The sequence below is a fragment of the Xiphias gladius genome, chromosome 20 (genome assembly GCF_016859285.1).
Source record: "Xiphias gladius isolate SHS-SW01 ecotype Sanya breed wild chromosome 20, ASM1685928v1, whole genome shotgun sequence".
NCBI lineage: Eukaryota > Metazoa > Chordata > Actinopteri > Istiophoriformes > Xiphiidae > Xiphias > Xiphias gladius.
Genome location: NC_053419.1, coordinates 2,709,941 through 2,727,627, shown reverse-complemented (window position 1 = coordinate 2,727,627; position 17,687 = coordinate 2,709,941). Strand labels below are relative to the sequence as shown.

At 40.4% G+C, this 17,687-nt stretch overlaps 1 protein-coding gene across 1 annotated transcript; it reads left to right on the top strand.

Annotated features, from left to right (window-relative positions):
- The first annotated feature begins 4,705 nt into the window (after positions 1-4,705).
- Positions 4,706-16,924, top strand: c20h18orf54 (chromosome 20 C18orf54 homolog). The gene is made up of 15 exons (XM_040157099.1): positions 4,706-5,044; positions 5,962-6,097; positions 6,613-6,769; positions 7,361-7,528; positions 8,239-8,386; positions 8,501-8,564; positions 8,697-8,910; positions 10,250-10,338; positions 11,624-11,732; positions 13,150-13,242; positions 14,375-14,438; positions 14,526-14,583; positions 14,819-15,010; positions 15,210-15,262; positions 16,469-16,924. The coding sequence occupies exons 2-15, from the start codon at positions 5,963-5,965 to the stop codon at positions 16,617-16,619; spliced, it is 1,695 nt and encodes a 564-aa protein (XP_040013033.1). The 5' UTR covers positions 4,706-5,044; position 5,962; the 3' UTR covers positions 16,620-16,924.
- Positions 16,925-17,687: the final 763 nt, after the last annotated feature.

The following is a 17,687-nucleotide window of genomic DNA, read 5'->3' as shown; positions in this document are numbered from 1 at the left end:
ATTTTGGACCGACGTGTCAGATAGCGCTCTCCACCGCCATCACCAAAACACCAAATGAGGGATTATCTTCTGGAAGAATGGTGTCCATCCCTCCAGCAGAGTTCCAAAGACTTGGAGAATCAATGCGAAGGTGCAATGAAGCTGTTCTGGCAGCACATAGTGACCCAACACCTTACTAAGACACTTTACGCTGGTTTTTCCTTTCATTTATCACTCATGTCTAGGTTTTAAAGCTGCCACTGTCTGTTGCTTTGTTCATATCTGGGAATCAAACTGTTAAATGCTCCCATGTGATAATGTAGCGCAAGTCAGTTAGAGTTAAAGGAGAGTTGACATTGGTTCACTTACAGTTTTAGAAGCAATGCAATTAACCATATAGATGCAAAAGAGTTTGAACAGAAAGAGATGTCATGTTGGTTTTATGGACACAGTTGTCAGTGAATGTTCTTTTGTCAGAAAATAAAAGCTGCCGTTCCTCGAGAGCCAAGTAAAGCTCCCATGTTCCGTTTAACGGCAGCTGATTATAGAGACTGGGGTTAGATCTGAAGTTAGCTAACTTCCTCCTGGGGCTATAGAGCAGCCTCACCTGTGCTCCCCAACCACAATGTGGTGGATGAAGCAGGCTAATTCAGTCGCAACAGTCTGTTGTAGTACAAACCTGTAAAATAATTTCACTGTCATGTGAAAACATTGTCACTCCATAAAACCTATGGCAAATGGAATGAGGTAAGAGAAGTCATTAAAAGTGTAACTGAAACTGAAAAACCCATGCTGATGTTTCTTGAAAAAAAAAGATTTGTAAAAATGATATGACTTGAGTGATATTTTTTTTTACTCCAGTTAGAATGAAGACATAGTTGTAAAATTATCCAGTGAAATATTTACAAAGTTACACAGGGATTAATTTTACATTGTTACATATTTTGAGTCTGATTTTGATGTCACTAATAATTTATACTGAAGTATAATTTCATTGTTTGAACTTTGGTTCAAATAATGACATTATTGTACATTTGGTTTCATTATAGTATGATTACACTATTTTGCCAAAATTAAGAGACTCTCTGTCCACATTTGGTATAAAGGATGACTTTGAGCCATGCAGTGTAAGTTGAGCTTCAGTCTTAACTATTTTTACGGTGGTCGTGGATTTCAAAGAATTAAGCTTAACAGTAAAACTGAGTCACGAGTCAGTGCAATAGTTTTAGAAGTTACACAGGGTTCGATCTTGTATGGTCATTGAAATATTATGAATTGAACATTAAGGTGAGAAGTTTAACATAAAGGTGACATAAACATGCAAACCCAAAACTCTGATTTCTTTTAAGGTAATTTTAATAATTTTAAATACAGGTTTAAAATAAGTTAGACAATGGGGAGGCAGAAAAAAAAACACGTTCAATTACCACTATTGAAAGAGAAGAAAAGGAAAAAACCTTGCAACTTCCGGCTGTTGTTGTCAACTTCCAGCTAGCGTCAGCAGTCTGCCATCTTGTCTGCGGACAGCTTCTCTAACTGTGAGTTCTGGTTCTGGAAACATGGCACACTGAGTGGATATTCTAGTAGGAAGTGCTAGTGTTTTTTACCTCAAAAAGTTGCTTTTTCGCACTTGAGCCCCACAAACTCTTGCATTTATGACACGACTATGCCGACCCGATGTATGAATCTGCAGCTAGCGCAAATAAATGTACGACACAGACAAGATCCCACCAACTCTTTCAAAAATACATCCTACCAAAAAGACAAAAATGCCACGGTTAATGGTAGAAAAGGGTGAAGTATACAATGCCATAATTCTGGAAGCTGTTTACAACCATGGGAAGATATTTGACAAACAAGATAATTAACTGGAGGTTCTGAAAAAAAAAAAAGAAGGAACCTGGGTGTAAGAAGAGATGGAAAATTCTAAACTTTCAAAAGGTAAAGAATGCTGTGATATGGTCAAAAAATATTATTTAGCATTATAAATGGCAATAATATTGTTAGTTATGGAAGTAGTACTATTTCGAATTTAAGATTATAGAGTTTACAACTACATATAGTAAAGACGTGGTGTAAAACACAAAGGGAATCAGAACTCAATCTTAAAAATTCCCTTTGTGATACAATTTAATGAGTGACAGCAACTTTGCACTTATAAGTTCACAGTGTAGATTGTATGAATTATAGAATAGCACAAGGTTCCCTTGTAAGATCAAGGGCAAAAGAGATTAAGCAAGAAGAAAATATTCTTCTTATTTTAATAGGTTAAAGCAAAGAAGACAATACAACAGTGCAGTTTAATCACTGATGACCAAGAAATCCTAAAGAGAAAAGATATATCAGGCCAGATTTTTCTGTTTTATTCAAAATTGTCCTCTTCTTCTGCTCCAAAATTGCTTTTTTTTTTTTGATAAAGGCTCATATTCCCCAATATTCCCTAAATAGAATCTGAGTTCAAAGAAATATGTGAATCTGAGCTGGGAATTTTGGAGCTGGAGATGGCTGTGAAAAAACTACATGTGACAAAAGAACCGGGATCAGATAGTCTCACTTCAGAGTCCTGTAAATTGTGAGGTGGGGCCTCCATGGATCAGACTTCTTTCTCCAGCACATCCCACAGATGCTCGATCGGATTGAGATCTGGGGAATTTGGAGGCCAAGTCAACACCTTGAACTCTTTGTCATGTTCCTCAAACCATTCCTGAACAATTTTTGCAGTGTGGCAGGAAGCATTATCCTGCTGAAAGAGGCCACTGCCATCAGGGAATACCGTTGCCGTGTACTTGGTCTGCAACAACGTTTAGGAAGGTGCTACGTGTCAAAGGAACATCCACATGAATGCCAGGACCCGAGGTTTTCCAGCAGAACATTGCCCAGAGCATCACACTGCCTCCGCCGGCTTGCCCTCTTCCCATAGTGCATCCTGCTGCTATTTCTTCCCCAGGTAAACGATGCACACGCACCTGGCCGTCCACATGATGTAAAAGAAAATATCATCCACCTTCCTCCATTGCTCCATGTTCCAGTTCTGACGCTCACATGCCCATTGTGGGCGATTTTGGCGGTGGGCAGGGGTCAGCATGGGCACTTTTACCAGTCTGTGTCTGTCGCAGCCCCATACGCAGCAATCTCTGATGCACTGGGTTTTTTGCAAATTTCTGTAATTGCCAGCATCAAGGTTTTCAGCAATTTTTGCTACAGTAGCTCTTCTGTGGGACTGGACTGCACAGGCTAACCTTTGCTCCCCACACGCATCAACAAGCCTTGGGCACCCATAACTGTCGCTGGTTTAGTGGTTGTCCTTCCTTGGACCACTTTTGGTAGGTACTAACCACTGCATACCAGGGACAGTTGCTCTGACCCAGTCTTCACAATTTGGCCCTTGTCAAAGTCGGTCGGATCCTAACACTTGCACATTTTTCCGGCTTCCAACACACTAACTTCAAGACCTGACCGGTCCCTCGCTGCCTATCATATCCCATCCCTTGATAGTCGCCCTTGTAACAAGATGATCAAAGTTATTCACGTCGCCTGTCAGTGGTTTTAACATTGTAACTGATCAGTGTACTTTAAAAATAACAGTTGTCCAGCCTTTAAATGCCACGGGCTCCCCAGTACTCATAAGCCAGTTGGCAGACGATAGAACTTTTTTTTTTTTTAAATGCTAATCAAATTCCAAAAGTTTTAAAATATTGTATCCAAGTCTGTTCTCCCAAAAGTGTTTCCCTCCCTTTAGAATTGTGTTTCCCGTAGAGCCCCCCTTCGGTGGTTAGAGGTTAGGTTCATCTGATTTTCCCCAGTACTTGCTGTTTTCCAAGCAGAAGAACAGGTCCACCACCTATAAGCATATAGTCACATTTATAAAGGACTGTTGAGAGTCTACAGCTGGTAAATGTATCTGTTCTAATCGAGAGGTGTCGATCTATTCGACCTATTAGTTCTATACAGAAAAAACGTCTTTCCCACTTTGAAATTATACGTGCATTCACGGAGAGCCCAGGTGTCGCAGTTTTCCAGCAGGTTTCCCAGTGCTGCGTGCATTTGCGGATGGGTGTGGAGCTGGAGACCGTGAGGAGTCTCGACACTCCACAAGCAAATGTTCCCTGATCCGTGCACATAACTTTAACAACCTGCGAATAAATCAAAGAAGGTCACAAATATACATAGACGTTTGTATACACCGGGATGATGTGTGAAGTTGAAGTGAAGTCAAAATCCTGAACGCAGAATATTAATATTAATTCAGGTTGTGATGTGTGCATTTGTAAGATAGTTTTACGTTTGTTCAAATGGCTTGGTATTTGTGTGCGGATCGGAACACGCATTTTTGAGGATCCCAGATCACGCACGAGTCGTTGGATGGATTTGTAAATCTTGCCCTTCATTCGTGGATCGTGTAACACGCGTCCATGACCAGCCTGAGTTTAATTTCTGTTCTGTTGGCCACATCATTCTCAGTTGAGCTGAACGGCAGTTTGCTGACTCCTAACTAACTCCATTAAAAGCTGGGAATCTAACGTTTGCGGGGTTTTTTTTTGTTTTTTGTTTTTGGCAAATCCAAATCGATGACACAGTCGGAACTATAATTTGTACTTTAATCCGGTAGAATGCATCCTTTAATTCGACACTGGTCACACGGGCAACGTATAATGTATTTTCACTGAAATTTCAACTTTATTTTGGAATCCCCTCACATATCTCCCTCCCTGTGCAGTTACCACAACATATCACGGAGGGCGGTGTTTCGCCGCGACAGTCAGTTGGTCAGGTTGAGCCCCTGGTCCCGAAGAACCTCAAACGTTCGCGGAATCGATGAAGGCTCGCTGTACCAACCGTGTGTCTCTCGCTGGGTGTTCGTTGATAACCATGAACAGACTTTGTTCCCCGGTCCTTGAATGGTGTTTGGTCGTAACTTCTCTGGCGCAACCCGTCGGGTCTAAACTGATGCTAGACCAGCTAACTGTGAGCTAGCGCTACCCGGGAATCTTGAATTTTCTGTTTGCAACAACAGACGCTGTACACAGAGAAACACACTGAAAAGGAGATATTTTGGAGTAAAAATGTGAGTGTGTTGTTTTCGTTTGATACAGATTCATATGTTTTTCTTGGAGCCTTTAGATCTGAGTTCCCGTTTTTAGCCTGGTAGAGATGCTAAGTTGAATTTTAACATCCGAGGTGAGTTTTCCTAACTTTTGAGGCTTTGTGAATATGTGAAGTCAGCACGGTTGTTAAACATTTTATAAACACTGCATATGTTCCAAACCACCGTAACGTTAAATACGTACTAATTATTAAGTCTGTTAGGCCTTTTACAGTGTTGTTTGCTTTGTGTTTTGGTTGCTGTTTAGGTAGCTACGGTTGTTTACGGTAGCTAGCTGTTGGCTAGGCTAAAGCCAAATTAGCAAACTAACGTCAGGCAGCTTCGTAACTTTAAAATAACTTCAGCTCGACACTGACATGATTTTCTTAGAAGATGCAAACTGGCCAAAATCCCTTGAGAAAACACAGACATGTATTTTGGGGGGTAGTCCAGCTCATGGTTAACTAGAATAACATCGGTGTGCGTCTGAATTTCAACCTGATCATGACAGGGATCGTTGACAAATGCTTTTCACTGGTAGTCTGGGTCCACCGAACTGAGTGGTCCATCAGACTCCTCTGACCTGATAAGAAATTCCAGTTGTGGGATCACATGCGTCGCTAGGTGTTTTCCAAAAGTTGTGACCCCATTGATAGGGTCACATTTGTCCAACACACAAGCAAATGATGGAAAAGATCTTCACCAGTTCGCTTGTGTTTTAGTTTTGCCTTTGCTGCTTGTGGAAACACTGATACAAAAAAAACCTTCCATGGATGTAGAATTTAAAGAAGCAGTTCCACAGTGAACATGTTACACTCCTCTCGAGCATCAGACTGCCTTGTGTATTAGATATGTATAACTTCAGAATGTGGTTACTGTTGTTTTTTTTTTTTTGTCAGCATGGAGTATGGCTGCCCGGTCGATGACTTTGTGTCTCCAGAGTCCACGGTGACCTCCCTGCTGTCGAGCTCAGGTCATCTGAGGAGCAGCCTGCTGCCTCCCAAGCACATTACCACCTTCAGATACAGAGACAAGGTTCGTTCTGCTTCTCCCGTTTTCTAAGGCAGTGATGGAGCTCTGTGGAGGAGATCTGCCTCTCTTTGTCTTCTGTCCGGTCACAGTAACTGAGCTAATTGTGGCAGCCATTCATCCCACCTGGCAAACAATGACCTCTCTTTTTGAATAGCAATACAGAAGTTAGCTCCCATCATAATTTATATGGCAGATTGTCAATAGAAGTTCAGCATTTTTTTTTTTTTGATAAAGAAAAGTAGCATTATATGGATCAAAAGGGAGTGTTACCATTAAACTTGTGTTATTTCTTAATGATTTCAGTGCTTCAAGTTAAAAGCCCTCCAACTTCTTCACAGTAAAAGCACTCCAGCTGCCTCACACTAAATACCCTGCAGTGATGTCTCCTGGCTTCTTGTCTTTTGCCTTAATTCAAGACAAGCTGCTGGCCAAAAAGATTCTGGTGGTGTTGCACTTACTTAAAATAAATCCTTGGATGTTCATTGATTGAGTGAGTGAGTGAGTGATTGATTTTGCAGGACTATGACTCAGCCTCGGCAGCGTTGGATGCCTACATCACAGACTTCGAGAGGAGTTGTCAGAACAGCGGGTCATTGACAGGTAGACTAGTTCTGCCGCATAGTCCCCCCTCCACTCCGAGCAGACCCAGAGTGAGCACACTCAGAAACAAAGATGGTAGGTCACCATGGAACTCCTGTCACTTAAGAACAACGTAGAGCTCTTAACTGGTCCACTCACTCGGGTCCAAACTATCTTCATTCGGATAGGTCTGGATAGGGTCCTATTATATTGCTGCAAGTGTCAGGTCTATGTGTTAATATGTCTAATACATGAGTAGTAAGACTTTTTTTCCCAAGAAAAAACAGTCCTCACTTATTTCCAATCACTTCTACTTATTTGCTTTTTCAGCGTCGTTAAGTTAAAGTCAATGAAACTCAAGACATCTTACAAATCTTTTGAAGTAAAAGCCTAACCAGGGAAGGGGCGTTGCAAATGTAATTCAGCTAGTCACCTTATAGACATTGAATCTGTTGCATTTCTTCTTCCTATCCTACAATGTTAAATGATTTAAATTATATATTTAAAATTCCTTTTATGATTAGTTCACTTTATGCCACACCTGTGTGTTGTTGTTATCATTATCATTATTATTTTTATGTTAGTATTAAATCATCAAATTAACATGTTTGTTTTTTTTTTTTTATATCTGTCTGCATCAGGTAGTGTTTGTTTTACTGTCCTTATGTTTTTTGTTTCTACCCATAGTTCTCAGGGAGAGTCTGACTGAAAGGGAGCTGGACTTCCTGAACCTCCCCGTCAGCTCCCTCCATCACAGTGCCAACCGAGACAGACTCTCCATGACGACGGATGAGCTGCTGTCTATCCCTTATGATGGCTCGATGCCTGTCACCCACACTTCTGCCTTTATGCAAGGTCTGTAAACGCATCACCCAGAACTCTGCCTTCGTTCAAAGTTTTTGGACATATCACGCCCATTTTTGTCTTTCTCCAAGATCTTGAAACAGATCACTTACACCTGTGCCTTCATCCTTAGCCTCTAAGTTCCCCACCCATACCTCTACCTTCATCCCAGGTTGTAAAACACTTTACTATACCGCTGCCTTCTTTCAAGGTCTTTAAATGTGTCACCCACAGCTCCGCATCATTCAAAGTTTTTTAACACATCACCCACACTTGCGCTTTTAGCTGAGTTATTAAATTTCATCTCCCACACTACCACCCTGATCCCAGGTCTTTAAAAAAAGACGCCTCTGTCTTCATCACAGGTCTTTAAACACATCACTCGACATCCACCTTCATCCCAGGGATTAAACACATCTACTATACCTCTGCCTTGGTCACAGGTCTTTGAACATGTCTCTCACACCTCATGGTCTTTAAAAGCAACGCCTTGGGCTTTACCTTTAAAAGCATTAGCCACAACTCTGTCTCGGTCAGCGGACTTAAAAACAACACTTTGATGGACATTTGCCTGTATTTCAGACATTATTTGGACTAAATGATGCATGGATTGATAGAATAAATAATTGATAGATGAAACAATAATAACAGTATTGATTAAGTGCATTCTTTGAGTAAATTTGTGTCTTTAAATTCCTCTGATGTCTCATCTGCTTGTCCAGGCCTCCTGTCCCAGTCAGGAGCCTCCAAGTCCCGCTGTTCCTCCTCCAATCCAGGACATAGAGCCTGCGCCGGGCATAGCAGCAGCCACGCCACCCCACGGCTGAACCACCACCACCCTCACCTAATTAGGATGCCCAGGAGCTCCAGGTTCATGCTGTTGGCATTTATCTGTATCATTTGGGGTGTGTTCTGAAAGATGTCTGTTCTGCTCTGTAAAATGTCTACATAATTTCATAACTTTGTCCTCCTCACATGGTGCAGAGGAAGACCAGGAGCACCCACATTTAAAACACTTGATGACATATTGTCTGTGAGCAGCTTTAAGGTGACTATCATTCACACTTTTGTTTTTCTCTTTAAGGTCTGGACATTGTGTGTTTTAGAATCTGAGTCTGTGTAGGGCTGTTGAGCCTGTGAGCCTCATTGTTCCCTCCCTCTGCCTTTCTCCATCTGCCAGTTTGCACAGAGAGCAGCAGAGTCAGAGTGGGCAGAGCCATCTACGTTGTTCCAACGCCCTCATTGTCTCACCGGCAACAAGGCTGACATGGACTCCTCTGGAATGAGCAGCATGCCTGACCTGCAGTGCGAATCCAGCGTGGAAGCCTGGATGCAGTGCTTTGACCGCAGCAAGCTGCTGCCGCCCCCAGAGTCAAAGCTGTGGGACGACCATGGTAAAACACTCATTACAAGGCACCATCACTGCTAGGGTTCATGGTTCAGTTCCCTCCGTAACACATACTGTATCTTCCTCCATATTACAGAAATTATATCATAGGGAAACTCATTGTGACTTCACCATTCACTAAACCCCTCCCACAGGTATTAATTGCCCAATCAGAGTTTACCAACTGTAACTGGGCATTCCAGGCTTGTCAAGCTTTGGATGTCTCAGCTGAAGCAGTGCGCATCATGTTGTATTTAGAGGGATACTTGGTACCTAAAGAGTTTGGAGGATGGTGTCTGTTTTTTCAGTCTTTCCAAAACCCAAAATTGTAAACTGATGTTTACGTGACTGCTCTAATGTAAGCTGTAGCATGTCCAGATAACTAGCTTACTATCATCACATCACATTAGTTTATGGGGGTAATAGTCATATAAAAGAAAACCCAGGTTCAAGTCTAGCCCATCCACTGTGGACTACTTACGCTAACATTAGTGGCTCTGTCCTGCTTTTTATTGGATTTGAGGACATTTACACACCATCAACTCCAGCCAACATTACCCGAGATAGTGTCACGTTTGTCAAACACATTGGTTAGTCCTCATCCTCAAAGTGTGTAGAAACTAGAAACAAGCAAGTAAGCTAAGCACCCTAACAGGTTTATGTTGGAATGAAAAATGTCTGATTTTACATTTCCTCTTATCACATGGTAGTTATAATACTAGGACTAACTAGGTCTACATTTTAAAACAAGCACAATACTGCTACTTCATTTCCATGTCTTTGACATGGATCATCAACTGATGGGGATGACTTTTTACCATGGACATGTAGCTTTAGCCTCTCTCGTTTAGCTTGATATCGTATATGTAGCCATCAAATGAATATTTAAGACCTCTTTCACAGGATTCTTGTTTCTAAGCAAGTCAACTAAAAACATTTAAGTCAGCCAGAGATAGTGTTTTCAGCCAATTCAAGGAGCTAATGTTAGATTAATCTACCTACACCTTGAAAAATCCCTTTTTCAATGCCAATGTAGGGTTTGTACTATTAAAATCAATAAATGTGCTCCACTCCCTTTGTTTCCAATTGAAGTTTGCTGTCCTCGATCTGAGAAGCGCCTGATTCAGCTGCATGCCGCAGGAAGATGCATGAGTAGTAAATCTGCCACATATCGCTGCAAACTCTGTACTGTAAACTGTATGTGCTGTGTGAGACTGGAAAAGCCCGATTCCATGTATAACATGGTTATGAATCAGAAATTGTTTTTTCTTAAGAAACCATAGTACTAATTTGACCATTTTCCACATCCTTATGTTTGTTAGTGAGGTTATATGTTGTTTTTCCAGGTGTTCTTCCACCTGCAGCCCCTAGAGCCGGACCTCCATCTTGGGTAGCAGAGCTGGCGGATGATGGGACCAACCAGACATGTTCCCAGGTGATCTAACCACATCTCGCTGCTGTGGAACTTTTTAATTTAATCAGCCAGCAGCTCGTGTTGTCTGAAAAATTATTCCCGACCTAAATGGATCAGTGACTGCAGATCAGTCATTTAGCAAAGACCTGATGAAGAATGGTCCCTACTCAAGAATAAGTGTTTGTCAGTGTTTCTTGAGAGGCTGCAGGTGGGAGATATAGACAGAATCACTTCAATGAGTGTGACAAAATAATCTATTTTTTAGGTCCACCTACTAGCTGTTACGGAGCTTTCAGCCGCATCTGACAGTCTTCATCAGTGGATGGAGCTGGCTTAGTTGTCATGAGGTGACTTAAGTGGGGAACTTCCTTCACCTGATAACAGGTGGTAAACGGTGACTGCATTCACTGAAGAAGACAATGAGATGCATTTAAGTCCTCTGGAAAAGCTAGTTAGTGGAACTTTTCAAGTAGAGATTATTTTCTCACCCATAGTTGTATTCAAAAGTTTTTCCGCATCCCTGAGCAAATTACACACAGTATTTTCTGAATTGGAAAGGAGTAAATACAAACCCTGCAGCAAGCAGACATTAAGATTGAGCCTCTCTTCTTTAAATGTTAATTTTCTGTTTTAGATCTGTTTATTTCATGGACTTTAAAAATAGAGAAAAAACTTAGTTATTGTGGCAATTACAAAAGTCTGGACACCCTACTAAGTCTGTACTTGGTAATCCCCCCCTTTGGTAGATATCACATATTACGTACCGTTTTTGTAACAGCTGAGAGTCTTTCTACTCCTGATTTAGGAATTTTCAGCCACTCTTCCTGCAGATCACTTCAGCTTCTGACATACTTTTAGGCTGTCTTGCACACACAGCATGTTTAAGATCTACCCACAGATGTTCAATGATGATCAGGTCAGGGGACTGTGGGGCTGTTCCAAAAGCTTCAGCTTGTGTTTCTTGAAGTAGTCCATGGTGGATTTTTAGGGTCTGCTTTGGATTATTGTCTTGCTGTAGAAGCCACCCTTTTTTCACTTTCACTTCCAAGTCCCCTGACTTAAACATTTGTTTCTATCTTTTTAAATTAAGATTACAAACAGCATGTTAACATCTGAAGAAAGGCTCATTCTTAATGTCTGTTTGCTGCAGGGGTTGGAATTAATTCTTTTCACTTTGAAAATCAGTCTTTGTCTTTTGCATACTACTGTATTGTTTTTCCAACATCGAGAATGAAATTCCAAGCCAATTGTTATAATTTGTGTGTATGTGTTTTGTTTTTTTTTTTTTGTTTTTTTTGGTGATCAGGTTGACAGCCAGCAGACTCTTCGAAATCTGAGGCTTCAGTTTGCTGAACAGATTTCACTGATTGTTACAGAGGGAAAAAGCGCCGACCTCATGGATACTCTGTTCAGAGGTAAAAATCTATTGATTGATTGGTTTATTGATTGATTGATTGATTTGTTGATTTGAGTGTCCTGCACCATGTGGTGCTCAGCTAATATGGACACATAACAAATCATAATATACAGTTCCAAAAAATTCAAAAAGGGAACATTATCAACCATTCAGATTCCATAATGTGGATAGAGGGTCTCATCTGCTATGTGTTCTCTATAAATCTCGCCAAAACAAACATCTCATTATTAAAGAGCCAATTCAACATAAAACCTTCAAACAACCAAAGTAAATCAGGGTTATTCAACTGATTTTTTTCAAACAGACGATTTCAAGTCATTGTACATTGGGCAATGGAACACAAAATGAGAGTCATCCTCAAAAGCACCAAGGTCACAAAAAAACACGAGCGCTTTTCTTCAGTAATGCTTTAATATCTGCCTACTTCATTTGCCAGTGGTAGGTTATCAGTTCTTAACTGAGCTCACTGTAAATTAACTGTTCTATATGGTTCTGTCTTTTAATCATCTTTGATTTGGACATAGTTTCTGTCCTTCTTCAATTATGATGGTTAGTAATCTTATTTATGATTTTATAGAATAATAAAAAACTTAATTACTGTTTGCAAGGTACAGATCTTTTTAGGGCAAGCAATGAGATGCAAACACAAAAAAGCACAAACAAGTTCTGTTTTGATTACACGCATTTCATTTATTACTAAAACTACAGTGAAAAATACTAAACACTACAACTAATACAAAACAAAGACACAAAAGGAAAAGGGGAATAACAATACAAAGCTAGGGTAAGTGACTAAATAATTAGTTGAGTTTCAAGTCTATTTTGGAGATTGGTTTGCAAGACCTAAGACAGATGAAATGACTGTTACTCTGAGAAGCAGTGAGTCAAATCGACGGCACAACAGCTTATTTTGAAAAAAAATCAGTATTTCACAAAAAAACTGAAATCGTCAGGCTGGTTTGCCTAGCGATCTACTTCAGTTCTCTGGTCTTTTATTTAAGTCCCAAAAATGAAGATTAATTTGGTGCCAGCTAGTCTCTGTGGGTGACTGGTTCCTTCAGGTGAGTTATGATTCGCAGTGTTAGTTATGGCTCTTGAAGGGTCAAAGTAGACAGGATCAGTGTGATCAGTGTTTTTGGCTAATATTCCTGGGGGATTTTAGGGAAGTGCTGGTGATGTTGAACTGCTCTGAAACTTGAAAAGACTTTCCCTACTCTCTGGATAGCATTACTGTCAGGGGCATCCTTAAAACCCCAAATTCCTTCAGCAGAAACAAATTGTTCACCTCTGAAATGATTCAGTGGTAACAGACCTGTGTGTGTGTGTGTGTGTGTGTGTGTGTGTGTGTGTGTGTGTGTGTGTGTGTGTGTGTGTGTGTGTGTGTTATTTGTCTGTTTGTTTGATTCTTCTGTCAGACAACAGGATCGAGTCTCTAATCCAGAAGGCGGATCAGGTGTTGAACTCTCTGTCTCAGAGTTGTGAAGGCACAGATAACCATGCAGATTTAGGTGAGACCAGCTAGCATCACTATATAGGATAAACACAATTCAGATACCATACAAAAATCGCAAACAGTTTTGTTATCCAGATCAATGTGTAGATACAGTTTTACTTTGTTCTCCAATGGCCTTATTCTGCTCATAAATAACAGAGTTATAATAATAATAATAATATCTGGCATTGGTCTCAATTTACAGTTAATTTGATGTCTCATTCTAGTCATACAATGTTTACACAAAGGTTTCAGAAAAGCTGCTAATTGTTGCTTTAAATTGATTTGTTCATTGTGTGATAGGAAGAGCAGTAGCAAAACCGTTTCCAATAGCTTTAGTTGCTTATGATTTCTCCTACAAGTTTAGGATGCTGGTAGAGTGAAGACAACATTGAGCAGGTTGAAGAAAAGCTCAATAATCTCGTCACGTTCAGTCACACAAATGTAGAAAACCAAAACATCTTCCACCCATTGCTGGTCTATATTACAATAAACACAGTAACTGTGGAGTAGCAGTGATGCTATCAGCTGCACTTTTACTGTGAAGGTAACCTTTACTTGCTGGAAGGCTTTTACTTTTACTGTGAAGCAGCAAGAAGCATTTTAGTGTGGAGCAACCAGAGAACTTTTACTGCAAAGCAGATGGAAGGCTTTTACTTTGAAACAGCTAGAGAATTTTTACTGTAATCCAGCCACAGGGCTTTAACACTGAGATAACTGGAAGGCTTTTACTGTGAAGGAGCAGGAAAGCTTTTGCTGTCAAACAGCTGCAGACAGGAGATGTACACAGATTTGTCTGGTAGCCACCAAAAACCAAAAAGTTGCTTGGTTTAGTTTTGTTTGTGTCTAAATGTCAGTATAAATATTTATCGTTCGATCAAATTATACTATTATTGAATGTATAAATGCATGTTGGATATTCAAAATATCATTCATAGTGTTCTGTCATTAATGCTGAAAATTAATTCAAAGTTTTTTTGATTTTAATTACACAAAACAAACTTTTCCTTTTCCATATTTGTAGCTTATCTGCCACAGTCAGACGGTAACAGTAAAATCTTTTTATCAAAGAGGTTTAGACATATTTTCTACAACCGGACATGCCTACTTCTTATTGAATAACTGGTTTTATTGCTGTTGTTCTGTAGTCAGTCCAGTGAACACCGAGGAGCAGCTGCTCAATTCGCCCTCCCACTGTCCTTCGTTCACCCTGTAAGACTTATTTACACTCATTTTGTAAGTTCAGATGCACCAAGACTGAACACACTGATCATAGTTGATGGTATGTTTAACCTGCAGGGACTCAGCAGCAGCACCAGAGGGCGGTACAGAGGCTCCGACTGACAGAGGAGCTCAGGTAGGTTTTAGTCTTTCCTATTTCCCTCTTCACCCTTCGCTGATCCCCTGCTTCTGATGACATGCCAGAAAGACGCTGCAGGTCCCTTTATCTATCTTGTATTACGATATAAAAACAGTGGCTCAGTGAATGGGGACCTCAGCTGGGTTTCCCCTGTGGAACATATGACGCATGTACACTGATGTCTAAATGATCCAGGATCACAGCACCCACATCTGTGTGCTGTCTCTCTCAGACTTTGGGCTGCGGTCTCCACGGAAACAGCATCTGGAAGCAGCCTGGTCCAGTGGAGGCTCTAAAACAGATGCTGTTCAGACTGCAGGCAGTGGAGGCGAAGCTTCAGCGACAACAAGAAGCATCAGTAGCTCCAACACTCACTGACGGGCAGTGGACAGAGGAGACCCTAGTCAAGCAGATAGTCAGTCAGGTATTTGAGGAAAAAAGACAGTTTGTTTTTAAGATTAAAGAAACACTAAATATGGTTTATTTCATTAATTTGTCATTGTTCATTCCTGAACAAACCTTAGGACAACATTCAGCTGTGTTGTGAGGAACAAACCTCACTCTGCCTTCTGTGTTTCATGTTAGCAAGTCTCGAGTTACATGGAGTTGTGATTGTGTTGCAGAGGCCACAGGGTGAAGAGCTGGAGAGTTTTTCTGGTGGACCATCACTACACAGGTAACTGACACTGAGCACATCATACATTTGATTTCTCACATCAGGATGAACATCAGAACGACTTTGTAGACTTGACTTAATTTTCATTACCTACACACCTGGAGTGTAGTATTGGAGTCGGGTCACAGGTCTGGCCTCAAGACTTTTTAGCCACACTAGCTGCGTGGGTCTAGGGATGTCAAGGTTGGTCAGTCCACCACTTTGGTCCAGACTGAAATATCTCAGCAGCTATTGATGGACTGCCGTGTAATTTGGTATAGACTTTCATGGTCCCCAGAGCATGAACACTAATGATTTTGGTATCTCCTGACTTTTCCTTTAACAGCAGCAGGAGGTCAAGCTTGTTGCTTATGCAGTGAAATATCGCTGGGCTGGCACAAAATGTTCTACAGCCTCGGCTGTTCATTGCTGTGTTTGTGCTAATAGTGCTAGTGCTAGTGCTAGTGTTAGCCTGCTAATATGCTAAACTAAGTCGGTGAGTATGATAAACGTAATTGCAAAATTGCAAGAAAAATTTTTGAGTTCCAGTTTCTCATATGTGACGCTTTGCTGCTTTTCTCAGTCTTATATAACAGTCATATATCTTTGGATTTTGGGTAATTCATTGGACAAAAAACATTGGGCTCAGGGAACTTGTCATTTTTCATAATTTTATGACATTTTCTAGACCGAAAGATTAATTGAGAAAATAATAGGCAGATCAAACGATAAAGAAAGTAATCTTTAGTTGCAGCTGTACTGATATTAGCATTATCTTTAAGTACAGCCAGTCCATACCTATTTATACATGTGAAAGAAACTTAATAAGTTTCCTGTATATTTTCAAGGAAGTCCTTAACGTACCATATAAACCTCAAATATTTGGTGGCTCATTAAGCCGATTAAAAACAGTTCAATGACAGAAAGTTTAAAATGTATAATCACATAATGATTGATAGAAAACAATTCCCATCATTTGGTTTCAAAAGTAAAAAATATTTGTTTTAACTGCCTAATAATTGTGTTTAAAAAGATAAAGATCTAAATAAACATTTTATTTCATAATGTACATTAAACATTTCCTTCATTTTGTTTAGAAACCTAGCTGTGTCCTTTTTGACCCATTCAGTTTAAAAGGTCTCGACTGGGTTAACTGGATTTTCTGACCCAGTTGAGTGAGTTTACAGTAACAGAAAACCTATCTTTGATGAATATTTCTGTCCTCAGAGCTCTGCATCACCTGAGCCATCTGAAGCTTCTGGTGGAAGAACCCAGGGAGAAATACAGAGAGGAAGAGGAGGAGAAGGATGAAGACGAAGGTCGCTACTCCTCTTCATCTGCTGACGGACTCATCTGTACTCAGCAGAAACCCTCCTGAAGCTGAAGGCCTGTTGATCAGGGCGAGGATCATCCTGTCAGCGTCAATCACCGTTCTCACTCTCTTCTCTGGATTTGTATTTTAGATGGAAAAGTGCCATGTATCTGAACACTAACACAGTACCGAGACCAAAGGAGACTTATAGGAGATATATGAAATGTGTGTTGAAGTTATGGGAAGTGTTACAGTGAAGGACACTTTGAAACTTTGAATACAGTTGTTTGTTCTGGTGGTTAAAAACTTGGAGAATGACACTGAGACTGAAAATAACCAAGGTTATCCATTAAAGAAACAGTCTGACCTTTTGGAAGATCCTCTTGTTTAACATTTTACAGAGTCAGATGAGAAGATGGTTTCAGTGACTCTAATGCTAAGTCACAAACATTTCTCTTTCTACATCTGTTCAGTAAAAAAGATGCAACATGGAAATCAGACAGCTTCAGAGGTGTTTGGAGGTGGATTTTTTCACTTCTGATGGAGTTTGGCTGGTAGTTTCCCCTGCATCTGGTCTTTGTACTAAGCAAAGCTAACCATGTACTGGACACAGAGATGAAAGTGAGATCCATCTTCTCATCTAAAAATGCCAAATGAGAATGAAGCTCTGCAGCATCTCAGCAATGTGAAGGACTGTCAGATTCAAACTGAGAAGAATTGACACACACACACACAAAAATGTCAGTGTTTTTCTACATACTCTGTAGTATCTGTTCAGCTGCTGAGACATTGAAAGTGTCCAACTGATTAGTAGTTGTTTGTTACTGCACAGAAAATGGAAATTTAACGATAAATCTTTGTTTTGTGGCCATGCTAGAAGCAAGACCATGGCGATTGCAATGTTATAGTCCTTGACGTATGCATTTTTAATGTGCATTGGCATGTTGGCATGCTATCAAGAAAACATGCAACATTATAAACCTAAGCATTTTAAAATGGTCCAGAATGCCAGGTTTGCAGTGACAAAGCCCTCTATTGTCTGTTGTAATTAAGACAGGAGCATAGGAGGAAGTCAGTCACTTTGTTTTATAGCGACAAAGTCAGCAAAAGGAGGAGGTTGGGGTGGATGGGTCA